Raw genomic sequence first — 19256 nt, 5'->3', positions numbered from 1 at the left:
TAACAGAAGTCCGTTTGTGCGTGTGTAAGGTCCTGTAATGCTATTCCTGTGATCACAGCAGCCAGTTTAATACTTTTTTTTGGAGGCAAAGCAAGCCTACAAATAGGATATTCACATATTACTCAGTTAGCTTCCAATAAATAACTTTATTAAAACATCTTTACACTCCTGCATAATCGTAACACTTCACATTGTTGATCTATAGACGAAAAGGCTTAGTTATGTCTGTTCACAATCTCCGTTTGTGCAGGTAACAGACATTACTTATCAGAATGTTAGTTCGAGGACTTCCGTGACGCTTTAATACCAACTCACCACACACTGAGACAGGCTACTCAAAGTTGTTTTTATTTCAAAAGCTTGGATAGCTTCCAAATGTTATGGTGAATCCGCACATGTAAAATACCTTACAATACATTAGAATCCAAAAGGTACCAAAAAGTACAGTAAAATTAACACTTCCAGATCAGGAAATGTATGACACAAAACAATACAAAATAAAAAGGTGGAAAAAAATGACACTGGTTCCCTAGGATGAGGCGTTCTGTACAACTGGAGTAACAGAGTCCATACTTAACTCCAAGAGGCAGTCCCTAGATGCAGAGCTGCAGTTTTAAGCAGACCCCCAAATCAGTTCTGTTTTTTTACCTAGTGATAAAACCATTCATTAATCAATCTCTTGCAGAAACAGGATTTTTTTTTTTGTTTTTTGTTACAGACAAAATGAACATCTGGACAGATATCTAGGGAATTACTGTACAATGATAATTTGACATGCCAGTTTGTACAAATGTATATTTGATACAACATCCAGACACAAATCTGTGTTTCTGTAAGGCCTCGTACACATGGGCGTACTTTTAATACATGATGTCAAAGCACATTTTGTAGGCTTTGGAAATGAAAGTCAACACACAAAGAAAGCAAATGGACTTTTTTAACACTCAATTGCTCGCTTCGCACTGCTTTCCAACATTGCCTGCAGAAGCGCTAACACATGATAAAATACTATGGAGTTCTATGGGAACACTCATTTAAGTACATAGTACACTATGCGGCAGGGAAGCGTTGAGATGCATTAGCAAACACACAAACGCTCTGTTAAAGCAAGGACAGAAGTATAAAGGTTGTGTCTGCGCTTTAACTAGCGTTTATCAACGCCCGTGTGTATGAGCCCCAACACCGACCATGCCAGGGCATACCTGAAGAAATGTTCAATATGGCTTGTAGTTATTCTGATGGCCACCACGTCTAGGGGCTTTTCCATAGTTTGCACTGCCCTGACCTAAAGAAAAAAAAATAAACGTATTGGAAAAGTTGATGCTACACTGCCCAATATGTAACATTGAGGAATAGTAATTTGCAGCCAGTGGGCCTTTGTGGAGTGACCTTTTACTGCCAAATGCTTACTTACTGTAGTCATAACCTGGTCCATAGCCATAATATCCATATCCAGTGTAGTCATAGTTTCCATAGCCACCATATCCTTGCTGGCCATAACCATATCCTTGAGTTCCATAACCCGGATTCCAGTAGTTGTTGTAGCCTTGACCCCAACTCTGTCCTTGACCTGTGAAGTGGTGTTACTGGTGAATAAGATATCCATAGCTAAACATCTAGGCATTTCATAGGTCTACCGGGACAGCCAAATTACACTGAAGTACACTATACCAAATGCCTCATTTGCATCCATATTTTGGACTAGCCATGACAGTCTTCTGGGAAGGTTAACTTTTTATTTCTACACTATTAAGGCTTGTAATACACAAGGGTATATAAGGTATATTTGACACATTAATTAAGAGCAGATGTATGAAGCCTGGAGAAGTGATAATGCACCAGCCAATCAGCTCCCAACTGTAAATGTACATATTGGAGCTGATTGGCTGGTGCGTTATCACCTTGCACTTATCACTGCTTTATCACTTCTCCAGGCTTCATACATCTGCTCCATTGTGGCAAATCTCTAGTGACCATTCAGCACTAAATATAACATTAAGTGGATTGCAAATAACAGTACACTTACAAATAAAGGTGGTCTACAAATTGTGGAAAGAATTGTATGCTAGTTACGTATGGCATAATGAAAGTTCCTAATGCTCAGTCACATAAATTAGACCCAATCATCATTAGCTGTATGAAACGTACCTTTTCCACCTCTGCCGCCTCCTCCTCCTCTTCCACCACCAAAGCCGCCACGGCCACCACCATATTGCTGCTGATACACTTCTTTAGGTTGAGCTATCTTTATTTCACACTAAAAAGGAATAGCCAGTGAAGTTCATGAATACACAGTACATATAATGCATTTGTAAATTGTTAGCAGTCCTTCTCAAACTACACAAGTTGCCACTAATCTGGTGCTTTTATATAATTAATCTGTAGCTATGGCTTTTTGTGACCATATCAGATTAAAGAATAGGTTTTGTTTGTGAAGTAGTCTTGTACTCCAAGCAACATATACTAAAACCAGAATGCATACAATTTGTGAACACAATGTGAAGTCAGTGCTGTGATATGAACGCATTTTAAAACGTGACATCAGTATAACTAACATTACTGTAAAGCATGTTTAAAACTATACCGCATCATCCTGTCCAGTTAGTTGACATTGGTGGGGCGAAGCAATTACTTTCCCACAGCTGCCACTAGATGGCACCAGACAGAGCAATTCAATTGGTACTCTGTTCCAGCACAAGATGGAGAACATTTCCTCTTGCAGCCTCCTGAGGTGGCAAGAACAAATGAAACAAAGTCTTGTTTGGCCCCCTAACCTGGGCTTTAGACGGGTGTAGCCACTATACGCAGCTAAACCATGCCAATTTGGCCAAGACAAGAGCACTAATTAACAGCCATTTGGAACAATTGCCAGCCCCCCCAAGTGTCAAACTGACTACTTCCCCTTAAAGCGATATCAGACACAGCGGTGAGGTGGAAACTCAAATCTTTAGGGTAAAGTACACACACAAAAAAACAAAACAAAAACAAGACCTAGTTTGAATTCTAAACGTGGGTACCTAGACAGTGACTCTTTATTCTCTACAGTATATGCATCAATATGGCTTATTCCGTGAAAGCCAACTAATGGTTTAATAAGATTTTACTCACCGGTAAATCTATTTCTCGTAGTCCGTAGTGGATGCTGGGGACTCCGTAAGGACCATGGGGATTAGCGGCTCCGCAGGAGACTGGGCACAACTAAGGAAAGCTTTAGGACTACCTGGTGTGCACTGGCTCCTCCCACTAAGACCCTCCTCCAGACCTCAGTTAGGATACTGTGCCCGGAAGAGCTGACACAATAAGGAAGGATTTTGAATCCCGGGTAAGACTTGTACCAGCCACACCAATCACACCGTATAACTCGTGATACTATACCCAGTTAACAGTATAACAACTGAGCCTCTCAACAGATGGCTCAACAATAACCCTTTAGTTAGGCAATAACTATATACAAGTATTGCAGACAATCCGCACTTGGGATGGGCGCCCAGCATCCACTACGGACTACGAGAAATAGATTTACCGGTGAGTAAAATCTTATTTTCTCTAACGTCCTAAGTGGATGCTGGGGACTCCGTAAGGACCATGGGGATTATACCAAAGCTCCCAAACGGGCGGGAGAGTGCGGATGACTCTGCAGCACCGAATGAGCAAACTCAAGGTCCTCCTCAGCCAGGGTATCAAACTTGTAGACTCTTGCAAGAGTGATTGAACCCGACCAAGATCAGCTCGGCAAATTTGTAAAGCCGAGACCCCTCGGGCAGCCGCCCAAGAAGAGCCCACTTTCCTCGTGGAATGGGCTTTCACAGATTTAGGGTGCGGCAGTCCAGCCGCAGAATGTGCAAGTTGAATCGTGCTACAGATCCAGCGAGCAATAGTCTGCTTAGAAGCAGGAGCACCCAGCTTGTTGGGTGCATACAGGATAAACAGCGAGTCAGTTTTCCAGACTCCAGCCGTCCTGGAAACATACTTTTCAGGGCCCTGACTACGTCCAGAAACTTGGAATCCTCCAAGTCCCAAGTAGCCGCAGGCACCACAATAGGTTGGTTCACATGAAAAACTGCTACCACCTTAGGAAGGAATTGGGAACGACTCCTCAATTCCGCCTTATCCATATAAAATACAGATAAGAGCTTTTGACAAAGCCGCCAATTCTGATACACGCCTGGCCAACGCCAAGGCCCACAGCATGACCACTTTCCACGTGAAGTATTGTAGCTCCACGGATTTAAGTGGCTCAACTCAATGCGACTTCAGGAAATCCAACACCACGTTGAGATCCCACGGTGCCACTGGAGGCACAAACGGGGGCTGACTATGCAGCACTCCCTTAACAAGAGTCCGAACTTCAGGCAGTGAAAGCGAGTTCTATTTTGGAAGAAAATCGATAGAGCCGAAATCTGGACCTTAATGGAACCCAATTTTAGGCCCATAGTCACCTCTGACTTGTAGGAAGTGCAGAAATCGACCTAGCTGAAATTCCTCCTTTGGGGCCTTACTGGCCTCACAGCACGCAACATATTTCCGCCATATGCGGTGATAATGGTTTGCGTTCACTTCTTTCCTAGCTTTAAATAGCGTAGGGATAACTTCCTCCGGAATGTCTTTTTCCTTCAGGATCCGGCGTACAACCGCCATGCCGTCAAACGCAGCCGCGGTACGTCTTGGAACAGACAGGCCCCCTGCTGCAGCAGGTCCTGTCTGAGCGGCAGAGGCCATGGGTCCTCTGAGATCATTTCTTGGAGTTCTGGGTACCAAGCTCTTCTTGGCCACCCGGAACAATGAGTATAGTTCTTACTCCTCTCATTATTCTCATTACCCTGGGTATGAGAGGCAGAGAAGGGAACACATACACCGACTGGTACACCCACGGTGTTACCAGAGCGTCCACAGCTATCGCCTGAGGGTCCCTTGACCTGGCGCAATCTTTGTAGCTTTTTGTTGAGACGGGACGCCATCCTGTCCACCTGTGGCCTTTCCCCACGGTGTACAATCATTTGGAAGACTTCTGGATGAAGTCACCACTCTCCCGGGTGGAGGTCGTGTCTGCTGAGAGTCTGCTTCTCAGTTGTCCACTCCGGGAATGAACACTGCTGACAGTGCTAACACATGATTTTCCTCCCATCGGAGAATCCTTGTGGCTTCTGCCATCGCCATCCTGCTTCTTGTGCCGCCCTATCGGTTTACATGAGCGACCGCCGTGATGTTGTCCGACTGGATCAGCACCGGCCGGTGTTGAAGCAGGGGTCTAGCCTGACTTAGGGCATTGTACATGGCCCATAGTTCAGAACATTAATGTGTAGGGAAGTCTCCTGACTTTTCCATAGGCCTTGGAAGTCTCTTCCCTGTGTGACTGCCCCCCAGCCTTGAAGGCTGGCATCCGTGGTCACCAGGACCCAGTCCTGTATGCCGAATCTGCGGCCCCCTAGAAGATGAGCACTCTGCAGTCACCACCACAGCGACACCCTGGCCCTTGGAGACAGGGTTATCCGCCGATGCATCTGCAGATGCGACCCGGACCACTTGTCCAACAGATCCCACTGGAAGATCCTTGCATGGGACTTGGCGAATGGAAATTCTTTGTAAGAAGCTACCATCTTTCCCAAGGCTCGCGTGCATTGATGCACCGATACCTGTATTTGTATTAGGAGTTCTCAGTCTAGAGACGCCAACTCCTTGGACTTCTCCTCCGGGAGAAACACTTTTTATCCTGTTCTGTGTCCAGAACCATACCCAGGAACAGAAGACGCGTCGTAGGAACCAGCTGCGACTTTGGAATATTCAGAATCCAGCCGTGATGTTGTAGCACTTCCCGAGATAGTGCTAGTCCGACGAACAACTGCTCCCTGGACCTCGCCTTTATAAGGAGATCGTCCAAGTACGGGATAAGTACTTCGGCCATTACCTTGGTAAATACCCTCGGTGCCGGGGACAGACCAACGGCAACGTCTGGAATTGGCAATGACAATCCTGTACCACACATTTAAGGTACACCTGGTGAAGAGGGTAAATAGGGACATGCAGGTAAGTATCCTTGATGTCCAGCGATACCCTGAAATTTCCCAGGCTTGCAATAATCGCCCTGAGCGATTCCATTTTGAACTTGAACCTTCGTATATAAGTGTTCAAGGCTTTCAATTTTAGAATGGGTCTCACCGAACCGTCTGGTTTCGGTACCACAACATTTTGGAATAGTAACCCCGGCCTTGTTGAAGGAGGGGTACCTTGATTTCACCTGCTGGAAGTACAGCTTGTGAATTGCCGCCAGTACTAACTCCCTATATCCGAGGGCAGCAGGCAAGGCTGATGTGAGGCAACGGCGAGGGGGAGTCGTCTCGAGCTCCAGCCTGTATCCCTGTGATACTACTTGCAGAACCTAGGGATCCACCTGTGGGCAAGCCCACTGGTCCCTGCAGTTCCCGAGACGCGCCCCCACCGCACCTGTCTCCACCTGTGGAGCCCCAGCGTCATGCGGTGGACTCGGGAAGCGAGGGAAGATATTTGATCCTGGGAACTGGCTGACTGGTGCAGCTTTTTCCTTCTTCCCTTGTCTCTGTGCAGAAAGGAAGCGCCTTTGACCCGCTTGCTTTTCTGAAGCCGAAAGGACTGTACCTGAAAATACGGTGCTTTCTTAGGCTTTTGTGAGGAAACCGGAGGTAAAAATTTTTCTTCCCAGCTGTTGCTGTGGATACGAGGTCCCAGAGACCATCCCCAAACAATTCCTCACCCTTCTAAGGCAGAATCTCCATGTGCCTTTTAAATGCAGCATCACCTGTCCACTGCCGGGTTTCTAATACCCTCCTGGCAGAATGGACATTGCATTAATTCTGGATACCAGCCGGCAAATATCCTCTTATCGGGGGAAACCACGCTTCTTTACACACTTCATTCATTCATCTGATGGGGGAACAAAACACTGGCTGCTTTTTCTCCCCAAAAATAAAACCCCTTTTATGTGGTACTTGGGTTCATGTCAGAAAATGCGCAACACATTTTTCATTGCCGAGATCATGTAACGGATGTTCCTAGTGGATTGTGTATATGTCTCAACCTCGTCGACACTGGAGTCAGACTCCGTGTCGACATCTGTGTCTGCCATCTGAGGTAACGGGCGTTGTTTGAGCCCCTGATGGCCTTTAAGACGCCTGGGCAGGCGCGGGCTGAGAAGCCGGCTGTCCCACAGCTGTTAAGTCATCCAGCCTTTTATGTAAGGAGTTGACACTGTCGGTTAATACCTTCCACCTATCCATCCACTCTGGTGTTGGCCCCACAGGGGGCGACATCCCATTTATCGGCCTCTGCTCCGCCTCCACGTAACCTTCCTCATCCAACATGTCGACACAGCCGTACAGACACCGCACACACACAGGGAATGCTCTGACTGAGGACAGGACCCCACAAAGTCCTTTGGGGAAACAGAGAGTATGCCAGCACACACCAGAGCGCTATATAATGCAGGGATTAACACTATAACTGAGTGATTTTTCCCCAAATAGCTGCTTGTATACATATATTGCGCCTAAATTTAGTGCCCCCCCTCTCTTTTTAACCCTTTGAGCCTGAAAACTACAGGGGAGAGCCTGGGGAGCTGTCTTCCAGCTGCACTGTGAAGAGAAAATGGCGCCAGTGTGCTGAGGGAGAAGCCCCGCCCCCTTTTCGACTGACTTTCTCCCGCTTTTTCTGTAATACTGGCAGGGGTAATTTTACATCTATATAGCCTCTAGGACTATATATGATGTATATTTGCCAGCCAAGGTGTTATTTATTGCCCTCAGAGCGCCCCCCCCCAGCGCCCTGCACCCATCAGTGACCGAAGTGTGAGGTGTACATGAGGAGCAATGGCGCACAGCTGCAGTGCTGTGCGCTACCTTGGTGAAGACCAAAGTCTTCTGCCGCCGATTTTCCGGACCTCTTCGTGCTTCTGGCTCTGTAAGGGGGACGGCGGCGCGGCTCCGGGAACGAACACCAAGGTCGGGTCCTGCGGTCGATCCCTCTGGAGCTAATGGTGTCCAGTAGCCTAAGAAGCCCAAACTACCACCTGTTAGGTAGGTTCGCTTCTTCTCCCCTTAGTCCCTCGCTGCAGTGAGTCTGTTGCCAGCAGATCTCACTGAAAATAAAAAACCTAAATATACTTTCTTTCTAGGTGCTCAGGAGAGCCCCTAGTGTGCATCCAGCTCAGCCGGGCACAAGAATCTAACTGAGGTCTAGAGGAGGGTCTTAGTGGGAGGAGCCAGTGCACACCAGGTAGTCCTATAGCTTTCTTTAGTTGTGCCCAGTCTCCTGCGGAGCCGCTAATCCCCATGGTCCTTACGGAGTCCCCAGCATCCACTTAGGACGTTAGAGAAAAACAGTTTTTAAACTGCATTTTATCACGTATGACCGGATCCACAACATCCAGCTAGCCACTGAAGTGCTTACAGGCTGTATTAATATAGGCTGCCTTTAACTTTTAACTTATCAAGAATATATACAAGTTATATATATATATATATATATATATATATATATCACGTTTGCAGCCCATTTAAATGGACACCGCGACTACATTTCCCCAACATGTAGCACAGAGGAATAGAATAATGCCATTTTAAAATGGGCATGTGAGGGGGAATTAATCATAACCCATAATATCTTGGCTTGGGGCTTCTGATTCCCCCCCCCCACTTAATTTCAACTTTTCCACGCATTCATTGAACCCAGCGCCACAAAAGGAGAGTACATGAACATATTAGTACATGTACATGGGTTACGTTACAGCATGGGTCTTCAAACTGTGGCCCTCCAGCTGCTGTGAAACTACATGTCCCAGCATGCCCTGCCACAGTTTTGCTATTAAGGTATGCCAAAACCAAGGCAGGGCATGCTGGGATGTGGAGTTCCATAGCAGCTGGAGGGCCACAGGTTGAAGACCCATGCCTTACAGGAACTCTGAAATTGAAAGAGCTTGAGGTATCAAATGCTGCTAAATTAAATCACTTGGAAGTGACATTGGGGGCATAGCAGCCTGAATGTGTGGCAGCAGGCAGGCAGACTTCCCCTCCGCCCACCAGTTTGCTTACTATGCACGGGGAGCAGTGATCGCAAAAACGCGCTATAGTGCGTATTTTACCTGATTTTGAGGGAAGGGGACTCACTTTTATGAAATGGGCGAGTCCCAGGGGATGCGCTCTGCTGCAGCAGCCAATCACTTCCTGTTAAGTGATTGATGCCCGCGACTGTGGGGGGAGAAGGTGAGCACCGCGGAGGCACAGATTCGTCAGACTTGGCGCCGCTGTTGCCTGAACCCTCCACTCCGGCGCCTTCCGATTGATCGTTCCCGTGCTCATGGACAGGTCTCAACAGGTCAGTTTCTTCGCCGCTCCTGTCTGAGCGCCGGCCAGTGTGTGTGCGGTGTATATCTCCTGCCATATCCAGGTCTCCACACTGCTGTGTACTGACTACTGGCTGCCAGCTCTCACCATGCCTGCCATATGGGCTCTGCCAGCGAGGAGGTGCTTGCACTGCTGCGGTGTGTAAGGGGAGAGGGTCAATTACTGCTTGTGTGGTATGGGGGGGGAGGGGGGGGAGAATTATGAGGTGGGCAGATGTGGTGTGTGTGGGTGTCTCGGCACTCTACCTGGCGCAAGGTGTCTCGGCACTCTACCTGGCGCAAGGTGTCTCGGCACTCTACCTGGCGCAAGGTGTCTCGGCACTCTACCTGGCGCAAGGTGTCTCGGCACTCTACCTGGCGCAAGGTGTCTCGGCACTCTACCTGGCGCAAGGTGTCTCGGCACTCTACCTGGCGCAAGGTGTCTCGGCACTCTACCTGGCGCAAGGTGTCTAAGCTGCAGTACTGTGGTGTAATGTGAATTGCCACTATTATGTGGCCACGCCCCTAAATTTTTGCTGCGCGCAATCCATTCTTTGGCATGTAGGAAGGGGAGCACCAATTCGCTTTCTGTCTTAGGACGACGTAATGTCTACTTACAGCTCTGGTGCAGAGTGTTCTGTACGCTACACAGCCCAGCAGCAGTCACCCCCTCCCTCCCCCTTTTAACACTTTGTAGTGTCCAAATCAAGTCTTTTTTTATATTTGAATTAAGATTTAAAAAAAACCTTCATTCCGATGGGACTCAGAAAAGGACAGGTAGGACCCCAATTTTCAAAAGTGAGGGGTCCCTGGGACCCACTTTTTTTTGGACTCGGCGTGATCACTGGGGAGAGATTAATATGGTCTTACACATTCCCTTTGCTAGTCACAAATCAGCAAAGAAAACTTGAGGTTACAGTCCCTTCCACTTACTAGCTCAGTTCTCTGTAGTGGCTCCAGAGCTTGTGCTGCTTCATAGCAAGGGTCCCTGGAACGGATGATCTGTCTGGGCTCTGGAGCCACTGAAATCAGACGTGGAGCACTGCCAAGTTTGACAGGAGCCTCACATCGCTACTGTGCTAAACTAGTGCAGGAGGATAGTTGTGTCATACACCTGTATATGAAATAAATGTCATACTTCCAGCTTTGTCATATCTAGTTAGTCTTGTTCACTAAACACAGCTACTAGTGCATCATGACTACAACTTGGTCAAACTTGCTGGTGTATATGCTACACTATACGAGAGTCTACACTGGCACCTGAAGTGTGAGAGTCACCCACATAATCTAGTACGAGAGAGAGTTGCCAGCGTGTTTTATATTGCACTATCCCACTATGAATCCGCAAGTACCAGATTTTAAAGTCATACATTCTATGAAGTAAATTGGTCATAGTGATTAGTAATAGGTGACTAAGACAAATATAAAGAAAGATCATACAGCAGCAGACTATTACAGTATTTATTCTAGTAAACACAAAAGTTGTACATTCCTTTGTTTTAGCAAGGACAGAGCACGGGATATATTTACCAAGCATCCAAAACCAGCACTTCAGATTGGGTTTAGGCTTGAATTTTAAAAAGGCAATGCTTTTAGTAGCATGACATGGCAACTAATGCAAAAGACTTTTACATTTTGTGCGTTAACACAAAAGCACTAGATTTTAGAACCCATCGCTTTGTAAATAAACCTCCAAGTGCCTGCTATTGGTAATAGCCAGTGAGTAGTGCAGCTACTGTAGTAACCTCAAAGTAAAAGCCTCCTAAAACACAAGGCTCATCATGAATTAAAGATGGTAAATGGCAAACAAGCCAACTTTAGCTAGATTAATGTAATGTGGGCGTTGGAAGTTATCTAAAGAACCTACTGGAACAGTACTTCACTCTTCACGTACCACCAAAAGGTCATGTTTTGTTGACTGAAGCAATATTACTGTATCCCACTTGCTCTGGACAGAAATCCTCAAACCATGACCTGTGATGGCTGAGGTTATGAACGGATGTGCTAGAAATATTGATAAGGGTTACATTCTGGTGACTGGTTAGCAGCTTTAGTGCAGTACTGTGGCCTTTAACTGGGACCTGAGCAGAATGCCATCAGTATGGAGTCCATTCTCAGCTTGGTTTCTGCCAAGTGCTCTGGGTCAGCTACTACAGTCCAAAAGCAATACTACAAGTAGTTCTCACCACTAAAAGATGGACATTGTCATTTGTGTCTGTGGCAAAGGATATGGCTATGGCCCAATGAGAAAGGGATAGACATGAATGTACAAACACTGACGTTACAGAACACTAAATGTTGGTACTAAACAAGAATAACTCGAATACAAGTTTGAGGAAACTTACCTTGCTACCACTAACAGTATGGAACTTCTTCTCCAAGATATTTTTTACAGGTTCCTCTTTCTTAAATGTAATAAAGACGAAGCCTCTTCTCTTGTTTGTTTTTGGATCCATTGGTAGTTCAATTGCTTCAATCTGAAATAAAAACTCAGTTAACAGTACTCAAGTTTTATATCTACATTTTGATCTACACGCAAATTCATAGACTGGGGGGATAGCAATGTGTGGTATCATTTAACACATTTGCTGTTGTACAAACAGCAGGGATAGGCAGCGTGGCACTACAGCTACTGTGGAACTACAGATCAAAGCATGCCCTCCTAGGAACTACAAAACTAGCATGGCATGCTGGTACATGTAGTTCCACAGCAGCTGGAGTGCCACGTAGCCTACACTTTGAAGTAATTCTCAGTTCGGTGTACTAAGTGGTGGACAGCAGTAAATCCATGAATCAGTGACACAGGAAGAATCATATGCACTGAGGTTTCAAAAGCTAGTGTCATAGGTTAAACAAGTTAAGTGTGAAGACGGTTCAGCCTCCTTAAGTAAAATGTTGCTACAGAACTCTAGCTGCATGGGTGTTACAGCCTCACTTATCACATGTAAATTCCAGAGAATAAGTGTCTCCGCACAAATAACTGCCATCATGATTTACACATGAGGCCAATTTAAAGGTGTGAGTTTCCACGCTAGTACACTGGCATCTTGGACCATAGGGGGTGCAAGCAAGACGAGATATTTGCATACTGGAATGGTCTGAAATATGCAACTGCAGATCAATCAAGGGTGCAGCTGTATTAAGCCTGGAGAAGTGATAAAGCAGCAATAAGTGCAAGGTAATAACGTACCAGTCAATAAGCTCCTGGTAATTTACATATTGGAACTGATTGGCTGGTGCATAATCACCTTGCACTTATCACTGCTTTATCACTTCTCCAGGCTTAATACATCTGCCCCAAGGTTCCTGTTTAATTGAACTGGAAGCTGTAAAATGGCAGGTGCAAACAGTTATGAGGGGCCATGTCTCTCCCCAGGGCCACCACTAGATGGCACCCAATGGAGAAATCAGACTGCTGATCTGTTCTGGCGCTCTGAGCCACGGAGCGACACATTGCAGCTCGCAACCTCCTGTAATGGTGAGGGGAAATGTGGGAAAACAAGTAGCGACCCATTTGGGAGTCCAAACTGCACTTTTAAGGATTGTGTCCATTATTTTAGTCAGGTTTAGCAACTTTACATAGCTAAAGTAGACACTAATGTGTGCGATATACACGTTATGGTAGGAGAAATACCGTTAACAACTAAGTTTAAGTCCACAGGATAACAATGGGATATGATAAAGCGACAGCAGATTGGCACCAATCGATCAAAGCTTTCTGGCCTACCAAGATGCAACGGGCCCATCCATATATCCCCACCTCCTGGCTCAGGCAAATCAGTTGTATTCCAAAGCACAAGCATCATGCAGAGCCCTAATCAGGTGAGAAGAACACACATGCACACCCTTCCGTACAAGAAGGAAGAGGTTAGTGAGTAGAAGGATACTCAAATCAGGTGCGTCAGGGTGGGATCCCTGTGGATCATGTGGACTTATGAGAAAATAAGAATTTACTCACCGGTAATTCTATTTCTCGTAGTCCGTAGTGGATGCTGGGGACTCCGTAAGGACCATGGGGAATAGACGGCTCTGCAGGAGACTGGGCACATCTAAAGAAAGATTTAGGACTATCTGGTGTGCACTGGCTCCTCCCCCTATGACCCTCATCCAAGCCTCAGTTAGGAACTGTGCCCGGAAGAGCTGACACAATAAGGAAGGATTTTTGAATCCCGGGTAAGACTCATACCAGCCACACCATATAACACGTGATAGGAACCCCGGTTAACAGTATGATAACAAATGGAGCCTCTGAAGAGATGGCTCACAACAAAACCCGATTTTGTAACAATAACTATGTACAGGTATCGCAGACAATCCGCACTTGGGATGGGCGCCCAGCATCCACTACGGACTACGAGAAATAGAATTACCGGTGAGTAAATTCTTATTTTCTCTGACGTCCTAGTGGATGCTGGGGACTCCGTAAGGACCATGGGGATTATACCAAAGCTCCCAAACGGGCGGGAGAGTGCGGATGACTCTACAGCACCGAATGAGAGAATTCCAGGTCCTCCTCAGCCAGGGTATCAAATTTGTAGAATTTTGCAAACGTGTTTGCCCCCGACCAAGTAGCTGCTCGGCAAAGTTGTAAAGCAGAGACCCCTCGGGCAGCCGCCCAAGATGAGCCCACGTTCCGTGTGGAATGGACTTTTACAGATTTAGGCTGCGGTAAGCCCACCGCAGAATGCGCCAGCTGAATAGTGCTACAAATCCAGCGCGCAATAGACTGCTTAGAAGCAGGAGCACCCAGCTTGGTGGGTGCATACAGGATAAACAGCGAGTCAGTCTTTCTGACTCCAGCCGTCCTGGAAATATAAATTTTAAGGGCCCTGACTACGTCCAGCAACTTGGAATCCTCCAAGTCCCCAGTAGCCGCAGGCACCACAATAGGTTGGTTCAAGTGAAAAGCTGAGACCACCTTTGGGAGAAACTGAGGACGAGTCCTCAATTCTGCCCTATCCATATGGAAAATCAGATAAGGGCTTTTACAAGACAAAGCCGCCAATTCTGAAACCCTCCTGGCCGACGCCAGGGCCAACAGCATGACCACTTTCCACGTGAGATATTTTAAATCCACAGTCTTAAGTGGTTCGAACCAATGTGATTTCAGGAATGCCAAAACCACATTGAGATCCCAAGGTGCCAATGGGGGCACAAAAGGAGGCTGAATATGCAGTACTCCTTTGACAAAAGTCTGAACTTCAGGCAGTGAAGCCAGTTCTTTTTGGAAGAAAATCGACAGAGCTGAAATCTGGACCTTTATGGACCCCAATTTGAGGCCCAACGTCACCCCTGCTTGCAGGAAGTGCAGGAATCGACCCAGTTGAAATTCCTCCGTCGGGGCCTTCATGGCCTCACACCAAGCAACATATTTTCGCCAAATGCGGTGATAATGTCTTGCGGTGACATCCTTCCTGGCTTTGATCAGGGTAGGGATGACTTCCTCCGGAATACCCTTTTCCTTCAGGATCCGGTGTTCAACCGCCATGCCGTCAAACGCAGCCGCGGTAAGTCTTGGAACAGACAGGGTCCCTGCTGCAGCAGGTCTTGTCTGAGCGGCAGAGGCCAAGGGTCCTCTGTAAGCATCTCTTGAAGTTCCGGGTACCAAGCTCTACTTGGCCAATCCGGAACCACGAGTATGGTTTTCACTCCTCGCCTTCTTATTATTCTCAGTACCTTGGGTATGAGAGGTAGAGAAGGAAAAACATAAACCGACTGATACACCCATGGTGTCACTAGAGCGTCCACAGCTATCGCCTGAGGGTCTCTTGACCGGGCGCAATATCTTGTCAACTTCTTGTTGAGGCGGGACGCCATCATGTCTACCTGTGGTTTTTCCCACCGGTTGACCAGCATTTGGAAGACTTCTGGATGAAGTCCCCATTCTCCCGGGTGGAGGTCGTGCCTGCTGAGGAAGTCTGCTTCCCAGTTGTCCACTCCCGGAATGAACACTGCCGTTAGTGCTAACACATGATTCTCTGCCCATCTGAGAATCCTTGTGGCTTCTGCCATCGCCATCCTGCTTCTCGTGCCGCCCTGTCTGTTTACATGGGCGACCGCCGTGATGTTGTCTGACTGGATCAGTACCGGCTGGTTCTCCCTTTGTGACTGCCCCCCAGCCCCGAAGGCTGGCATCCGTGGTCACCAGGACCCAGTCCTGTATTCCGAATCTGCGGCCCTCTAGTAGATGAGCCCTCTGCAGCCACCACAGCAGCGACACCCTGGTTCTGGCCGATAGGGTTATCCGCTGTTGCATCTGGAGATGGGACCCGGACCATTTGTCCAACAGGTCCCACTGGAACGTCCTTGCGTGGAACCTTCTGAATGGAATTGCTTCGTACGAAGCTACCATTTTTCCCAGGACTCGTGTGCATTGATGTACCGACACTTTTCCTGGTTTTAGGATGTCTCTGACCAGAGATGACAATTCCTCTGCTTTTTCCAGTGGAAGAAACACTTTTTTCTGGTCTGTGTCCAGAATCATTCCCAGGAACAGAAGACGTGTCGTCGGGACCAGCTGTGACTTTGGAATGTTTAGAATCCAGCCGTGCTGTTGTAGCACTTCCTGAGAAAGTGCCAACCCCACTATCAACTGTTCTTTGGACCTCGCCTTTATCAGGAGATCGTCCAAGTACGGGATAATTAAAACTCCCTTCTTGCGAAGGAGTATCATCATTTCGGCCATTACCTTGGTAAAGACCCTCGGTGCCGTGGATAACCCAAACGGCAGCGTCTGGAACGGATAGTGACAGTCCTGTACCACAAATCTGAGGTACTCCTGGTGCGGAGGGTAAATGGGGACATGCAGGTACGCATCCTTGATGTCCAGGGATACCATGTAATCCCCCTCCTCCAGGCTCGCAATAACCGCCCTGAGCGATTCCATCTTGAACTTGAACCTTTTGATATAAGTGTTCAAGGCTTTTAAATTTAAGATGGGTCTCACCGAACCGTCCGGTTTCGGTACCACAAACATTGTGGAGTAGTAACCCTTTCCTTGCTGAAGGAGGGGTACCTTGACGTGCTCCCACCGTTCCCGATTCCGCCTGAACAGCCCCAGCGTCATGCTGTGGACTTACCGGACACAGGGGAGGACTTCTGCTCCTGGGAACTAGCTGTGTGCTGCAGCTTTTTCCCCCTTTCCTCTGCCCCTCGGCAGAAAGGATGAGCCTCTAGCCCGCTTATTTTTCTGGGGCCGAAAGGACTGTACCTGATAATACGGTGCTTTCTTTTGCTGTGGGGTAGCCTGTGGCAAAAAAGTCAATTTCCCAGCAGTAGCTGTGGAAACGAGGTCTGAAAGACCTTCCCCAAAAAGTTCCACCCCTTTATAGGGTAAAACTTCCATGTGCCGCTTGGAGTCGGCATCACCTGACCATTGCCTAGTCCATAACCCCCGTCTGGCGGCAATGGACATGGCGCTTATTTTTTATGCCAGCCGGCAAATATCCCTCTGTGCATCACGCATGTATAAGACCGCGTCTTTTATATGGTCAATCGTTAGCAAAATATTGTCCCTATCCATGGTATCAATGTTTTCAGACAGGGAGTCTGACCACGCAGCAGCAGCACTGCACATCCAAGCTGATGCAATAGCGGGTCTCAATATAATGCCAGTGTGTGTGTATATAGCTTTTAGGGTACTTTCCTGCTTTCTATCAGCAGGTTCTTTTAGGGCGGCCGTATCCGGAGACGGTAGTGCCACCTTCTTTGATAAGCGTGTCAGCGCTTTATCTACCCTAGGGGGTGTTTCCCAGCGTGACCTATCCTCTGGCGGGAAAGGGTACGCAGCCATTAACTGTTTAGAAATGATCAATTTCTTATCTGGGGAAGTCCACGCTTCCTCACACACCTCATTTAATTCGTCAGATGCAGGAAAAACTACTGGTAGTTCTCACCAAACATAATACCCTTTTTTGTGGTACCTGGGGTATCAGAAATGTGTAATACATTTTTCATAGCCTTAATCATATAACGGGTGGATCTATTGGAGGGTACACTCGTCTCATCATCGTCGACACTGGAGTCGGTATCCGTGTCGACATCTGTCATCTGAGGTAGCGGGCGTTTTATAGCCCCTGATGACATTTGAGACGCTTGGACAGGCACAAGCCGAGTAGCCGGCTGTCCTGTGTCGTCAAACCTCTTATGTAAGGAGCTGACACTGTCACGTAATTCCTTCCATAAGTCCATCCACACTGGTGTCGACCCCGCAGGGGGTGACATCACATTCACAGGCATTTGCTCCGCCTCCACATCATTATCCTCATCATACATGTCGACAGCAGTACCGACACACAGGGAATGCTCTTACAGAGGACAGGACCCCACAAAGCCCTTTGGGGAGACAGGGGAGTATGCCAGCACACACCAGGGCGCTATATAACACAGGGATATCACTATACAGTGTTTTCCCCTATAGCTGCCTATAATATATATATACTGCGCCTAAATTGTGCCCCCCCTCTCTTTTTTACCCTGTCGTGCAGGACTGCAGGGGAGAGCCAGGGAGCTTCCTTCCAGCGAAGCTGTGAGGGAATAATGGCGCCAGTGTGCTGAGGGAGTTGGCTCCGCCCCTTTCTCCCGCTATTTTATCGTTTCTGGCAGGGGTTAATATACACCTATATAGCCCCTGGGGCTATATATGGTGTTAGTTTTGCCAGCCAAGGTGTTACTATTGTTGCTCAGGGCGCCCCCCCCCAGCGCCCTGCACCCATCAGTGACCGCAGTGTGTGGTGTGCATGAGGAGCAATGGCGCACAGCTGCAGTGCTGTGCGCTACCTTGGAGAAGACAGAAGTCTTCAGCCGCCGATTTTCCGGACCACCTTCTTGTTTCTGGCACTGTAAGTGAGACGGTGGCGCGGCTCCGGGAACGGACGACGAGGTCAGGTCCTGTGTTCGATCCCTCTGGAGCTAATGGTGTCCAGTAGCCTAAGAAGCCCAAGCTACCACCACTTAGGTAGGTTCGCTTCTTCCCCCCCTTAGTCCCTCGTTGCAGTGAGCCTGTTGCCAGCAGGTCTCACTGAAAATAAAAAACCTAAACTATACTTTCTTCTAGGAGCTCAGGAGAGCCCCTAGTGTGCATCCAGCTCAGCCGGGCTATTTCCCCCAATAGCTGCTTGTATACACAATATTGCGCCTAAATTTGGTGCCCCCCCTCTTTTTAACCCTTTGAGCCTGAAAACTACAGGGAAGAGCCTGGGGAGCTGTCTTCCAGCTGCACTGTGAAGAAAAAATGGTGCCAGTGTGCTGAGGGAGATAGCCCCGCCCCTTTTTCGGCTGACTTTTCTCCCGCTTTTTTTATGGATTCTGGCAGGGGTATTTATCACATATAGCCTCTGGGACTATATATTGTGATTTTTTGCCAGCCAAGGTATTCATATTGCTGCTCAGGGCGCCGCCGCCACCCCCCCCCCCCCCATCAGTGACCGGAGTGTGAGGTGTGCATGAGGAGCAATGGCGCACAGCTGCAGTGCTGTGCGCTACCTTGTTGAAAACCGAAGTCTTCTGCCGCCGATTTCCAGGACCATCTTCATGCTTCTGGCTCTGTAAGGGGGTCGGCGGCGCGGCTCCGAACGACCGAGGTCGGGTCCTGTGTTCGATCCCTCTGGAGCTAATGGTGTCCAGTAGCCTAAGAAGCCCAAACTATCTCCAGTCAGGTAGGTTCGCTTCTTCTCCCCTTAGTCCCTCGTAGCAGTGAGTCTGTTGCCAGCAGATCTCACTGAAAATAAAAAACCTAAAATATACTTTCTTTTCTAGGAGCTCAGGAGAGCCCCTAGTGTGCATCCAGCTCAGCCGGGCACAAGATTCTAACTGAGGCTTGGAGGAGGGTCATAGGGGGAGGAGCCAGTGCACACCAGATAGTCCTAAATCTTTCTTTAGATGTGCCCAGTCTCCTGCGGAGCCGTCT

The 19256-nt window shown here is 47.8% G+C and overlaps 1 protein-coding gene across 4 annotated transcripts in view; it reads right to left on the bottom strand.

The window, feature by feature from the left end:
• Positions 1-475: 475 nt before the first annotated feature.
• Positions 476-19256, bottom strand: part of HNRNPAB (heterogeneous nuclear ribonucleoprotein A/B) — a 126229-nt gene continuing 107448 nt past the window's right edge. For 3 of the 4 annotated variants that reach the window (XM_063928314.1, XM_063928316.1, XM_063928317.1), the window contains exons 5-8: positions 11695-11826; positions 2149-2257; positions 1415-1570; positions 1200-1285 (exon numbers count right to left, since the gene is read on the bottom strand). In XM_063928314.1, coding sequence (XP_063784384.1) covers positions 1215-1285; positions 1415-1570; positions 2149-2257; positions 11695-11826 — 468 coding nt within the window. In that variant the 3' untranslated portion in view covers positions 1200-1214. Of the gene's footprint in view, positions 649-1199; positions 1286-1414; positions 1571-2148; positions 2258-11694; positions 11827-19256 lie in introns of those variants that run through there. The other variant, XM_063928315.1, reaches the window with a different exon arrangement.

Source organism: Pseudophryne corroboree, chromosome 6 (genome assembly GCF_028390025.1).
Source record: "Pseudophryne corroboree isolate aPseCor3 chromosome 6, aPseCor3.hap2, whole genome shotgun sequence".
In the NCBI taxonomy this organism is placed as follows: Eukaryota; Metazoa; Chordata; class Amphibia; order Anura; family Myobatrachidae; genus Pseudophryne; species Pseudophryne corroboree.
This window is presented reverse-complemented; position numbering and strand designations above follow the sequence as displayed.